At 65.8% G+C, this 3,929-nt stretch overlaps 1 protein-coding gene across 1 annotated transcript; it reads left to right on the top strand.

Annotated features, from left to right (window-relative positions):
- The first annotated feature begins 2,576 nt into the window (after positions 1-2,576).
- On the top strand, positions 2,577-3,664 carry MAFA (MAF bZIP transcription factor A). The gene has a single exon (XM_088531295.1). It carries the CDS (start codon positions 2,617-2,619, stop codon positions 3,469-3,471), a length of 855 nt encoding a protein of 284 aa, XP_088387421.1. The 5' UTR covers positions 2,577-2,616; the 3' UTR covers positions 3,472-3,664.
- The last annotated feature ends 265 nt before the right edge of the window (positions 3,665-3,929 follow it).

The raw sequence follows: 3,929 nt of genomic DNA, 5'->3' as shown, positions 1-3,929 counted from the left end.
GCGACTCTGGCACCCACCTTGATCCTGATCCCGATCCCGCACCCAAGAGCTCGGGAAAAGGCCACTGGGGCCGGCCCAGCACCTACCTCAGCACCCTGCGCCCGCCGCCGTCTCCCATGTCCCACAGCTCCCCTGTGCACAGGGAGAAGCAAGACTGGTTTTGCCGGCCCTTGGGCGAGCTGGTTTGGTCGGAGTTGTTTAATTTTGAAATAAATTCCCTTTTAAGCCGACGGTTCCGGTGCCAGGGGTCGCTGTGGGTCCCCCTTGGGTGACGGGCACCCATGGGACACACTGTGCCCGGAGCCCACCTGGATCCGTCCCTCTGTCCTGGCGCGGAGGCGTCGGGTCTTGTGTTTCCTTATTTTTAGGGGGCAATTTCACGCGGGATGCTGGAGCGGAGCCAGGCGCTGAGCCGGCCTCCGGCAGTACCACAACATCCACGGCCCCCCCCACTGCTGTCCCTGTCACCCCTTGGTGTCCCCATCCCCCTTGTTCAGTTCAGGGGCCTGAGGGGGGCTGCTCCAAATCTGCTCCATGTGCCAGGAAGCCGGAGTCACTCCACATCATCATCCCCCCACCCGAACCACCCGTCGCATCCCCAACCTACATCGGGTCCCCCCACACCCGAACCTTTTTTTTCCCCCTTCTTTTTATCTATTTCTTTTCCTGCCGAAAGCATTCGAGGGTCCCGAGATGCCGAAGGGCCCCAGGGGGATTTAGCACCCGCAGGGGGATGAGTTTGGGGGGGGGACTGCCTTGGCCACCCCCGCAGCACCAATGGGTGCCCCCTTGGTGGGGCCGCCGCCAAGATGCCTCGGTTGCCGTCGGGTCGCCGGGATTTTGGTGCGTTTTGATATTTAAATAAAAGTCCCTGTGTGGAAAGCGCCAGGTGCTGCTCTTCTTTGATGGGGGTACATGGGGACAGGCATAGTCCATCTGTCCTGGCCAGCCCCAGTGGGTCCCCCAATGCTTTTTGTGCCTTTAAATGGGTCATTTGGGAGGGTTTTCTGGGTTTGTTCCTTCCTGAAGCTGCCAAGAAAAGCCCGAATACCCCTGTTTCCAGTGGGGTCCTGACAAGGCGGACAGAAGGGGAGCCAACGTGGGAGGGAAAAAAGAAACAAAGGGAGAAAAAGCACTTTTTAAGTTATTTTCGGGAGGTTATTATGATTTTTTCTCTTTTTTAGGGGGGGTGGTCAGGGTAAGTGGGGCTCCACATGTCCAGAGGCTCCGGCTGCTTTTCCTGGAAACTCACCCTGGGTCCTGGCCCTGGGTCCCTCCTCGGCTCCGCTCTCCCGCTGGGAAGCAGGTGCCGGGATGGCATCACCCGCCGGGTCCCTTTTCGAGAAGCTGAGGGGGGAGCTGAGACAGGGCCCAGGCGCCCGCCCCCCCCCCCCCCGCTAAAAATAACCCCCGCCCCGAGGCCGCAACGAGGGGCTCGGAGGAGGAGGAAGCGCCTCACAAAGACACATCGGGCCATGTCGCCCCCGTCCCTCGTCCCCCTTCCCGTTCCTCCCAGTTTCGGAGGAGGCCGGCGGGGCAAGATGCAGGGGGTGGTGCCCATCACCGTGGCCTCCGGCCTCGACAGGCCCATCCCAGCACCGACAGCTTGAAGCGGCACTTAATAAATATGTATATTTATATATATATATAATATATACGTATATTATGTTATGGGGCACGGTGTGGGGGGCTCCATAACTTAGGAAGGGCCCAGGCGCCCGGGCTGCCCCCCGCTCCGCCCCCCCGCCGCGGTGGCTGCGCCCTCTGTCCCCCCGCCCGCTCCCAGATTTGACTGACAGCTGCCCCGGGGCGTTGCCATGGGGATATGCAAATGAAGCGGGCGCCCGCGGCGCCCATAGGCGGCCGCGCGGGGAGGGGGCGTGGCCGGGCGGCGCGGCCCCGCTATAAAAGGGTGGCGCGGGCGGCGGCGCGTGGCGCGGCACCGAGCGGCGGCGGCGGCACCGGGGGCGCGGGAGGGAGCGGGCCCCGGCCCGGGATAGCGCGGGAGGAGGAGGAGAGCAGGGCCGGGCTGGGGGAGGTGGGGCTGGGGCAGGTGCCAGGGGTGGGAGGAGGAGAAGGAGAGCGCCCGGCCCCGCGGCGCAGTCCCGCTGGAGAGTCGCCGAGCGCGGCTGGTGGCCGGAGCAAAGTCCCGAGCGGAGCGCGGACCCCGAGTGACTTCCCGGCGGCGGCGACCCGGTGCCCGGTCCTGATTGCACCGGGCAGTCGAGCCCGGCTGAGCCTCAGAGCTCGGCCCGGTTGCAGCGAAAATCACCGGAGCCCCGTTCCCGTTGCACCGGGGAGTGGAACTCTGAAACCCAGCTGAGCCCCGGAGCCCGGTCCCGGTTGCAGCGCGGAGCCCTTGGAGTCTGCTCCCACTCGCACCAGGGAACGGAACCCCCGAGCTCAGCTGAAGCTCGGAGCCCGGTCCCGCTTGCACTGGGGAGCGGAGCTCGGCTGAAGCTCGAAGCCCGATCCGGTTGCAGCGCGGAGGCCGCTGCCGTCGGCGCCTCCAGGGCGATCCCTCGGGCGGCCCCGACCCGCAGCGCGCCCCAATCCCGGCGCCTGCCGCTTCCCGAGCGAGCCCCGGCGGCGGAGCGGCCCCTCCATGGACTTGCGATGGCCTCGGAGCTGGCCATGAGCGCTGAGCTGCCCAGCAGCCCGCTCGCCATCGAGTACGTCAACGATTTCGACCTCATGAAGTTCGAGGTGAAGAAGGAGCCGGCCGAGGCGGAGCGGCTCTGCCACCGCCTGCCCGCCGGCTCGCTCTCCTCCACGCCGCTCAGCACCCCGTGCTCCTCGGTGCCTTCGTCGCCCAGTTTCTGCGCTGCTAGCCCCGGCGCGCAGCCCGCGGGCGGTCCCGGCGCGGCGCCGCTGCCCTCCAAGCCGCAGCTCGACGAGCTCTACTGGATGTCGGGCTACCAGCACCACCTGAACCCCGAGGCGCTCAACCTGACGCCCGAGGACGCCGTGGAGGCGCTCATCGGCGCCCCGCACCACCACCACCATCACCACCACCAGGGCTACGAGTCGTTCCGGCCTCAGCCGTTCGGCGGCGACGAGCTGCCCGCCGCTGCCCATCACCACCACCATCACCACCACCACCACGTGCGCCTCGAGGAGCGCTTCTCCGACGACCAGCTCGTGAGCATGTCCGTGCGGGAGCTCAATCGGCAGCTGCGCGGCTTCAGCAAGGAGGAGGTGATCCGCCTCAAGCAGAAGAGGAGGACCTTGAAGAACCGCGGCTACGCGCAGTCCTGCCGCTACAAGCGCGTCCAGCAGCGGCACATCCTGGAGAATGAGAAGTGCCAGCTCCAGGGCCAGGTGGAGCAGCTCAAGCAGGAGGTGGCCCGCCTGGCCAAGGAGCGGGATGTGTACAAGGAGAAGTACGAGAAGCTGGCGGCGGCCCGCGCCTTCCCGCGGCCGCCCTCGCCGCCCGCCGCCCCCAAGGCGCCCGCCGATTTCTTCCTCTGAACCCGCTCCGCCGCAGCGGGACGAGCACCCAGTGTTGTTGTTGTTATATTATTATTAATAATAATGATTATATTGTTTCCCTCCCCCTCCCCAGCTGGTCGCTGGAAGAGGCGGCTTCCTCCGCGGGGCTCGGACTGGAGCGGGGGAGCCGCCGGGGCCAGCCTGCATGCGGGACGTGTAGGGCACCGCGGGGGCCGGGGCTTGGCTTCACCTCCTTTTGCTCTCTTCTTCCCCCGACCCCCTTTAATTTTCCCTTTCCCCCCCCCCCCCCCACCCCATCCCTACCCGCGTGTGTGTTTCCCGGTGGGTTACAGCTCCGCCGGTCTTCCTCCCTCCCCACCCGTATCTTCCTCTCCCTCTCTACCTCTTTTTATTTTATCTCCCTTAATTCTATTTTATCCTCCACTTTCCCGGGGCTTGCAGCGCCCGGGACGACGAGGGGGGGTCGCACCGGGCAG

Source organism: Tinamus guttatus, unplaced genomic scaffold (assembly GCF_059628265.1).
Source record: "Tinamus guttatus ecotype Peru unplaced genomic scaffold, ASM5962826v1 Tinamus_guttatus_pri_ptg000032l, whole genome shotgun sequence".
Lineage (NCBI taxonomy): Eukaryota > Metazoa > Chordata > Aves > Tinamiformes > Tinamidae > Tinamus > Tinamus guttatus.
Note: the sequence above shows the minus strand (reverse complement) of the source record. Positions and strands in the feature narration are given on the sequence as shown.

What these genes read in the sequence shown, in the direction of transcription:
- MAFA (XM_088531295.1), top strand. Translation starts at nt 2,617, where the DNA reads ATGGCCTCGGAGCTGGCCATGAGCGCTGAGCTGCCCAGCAGCCCGCTC.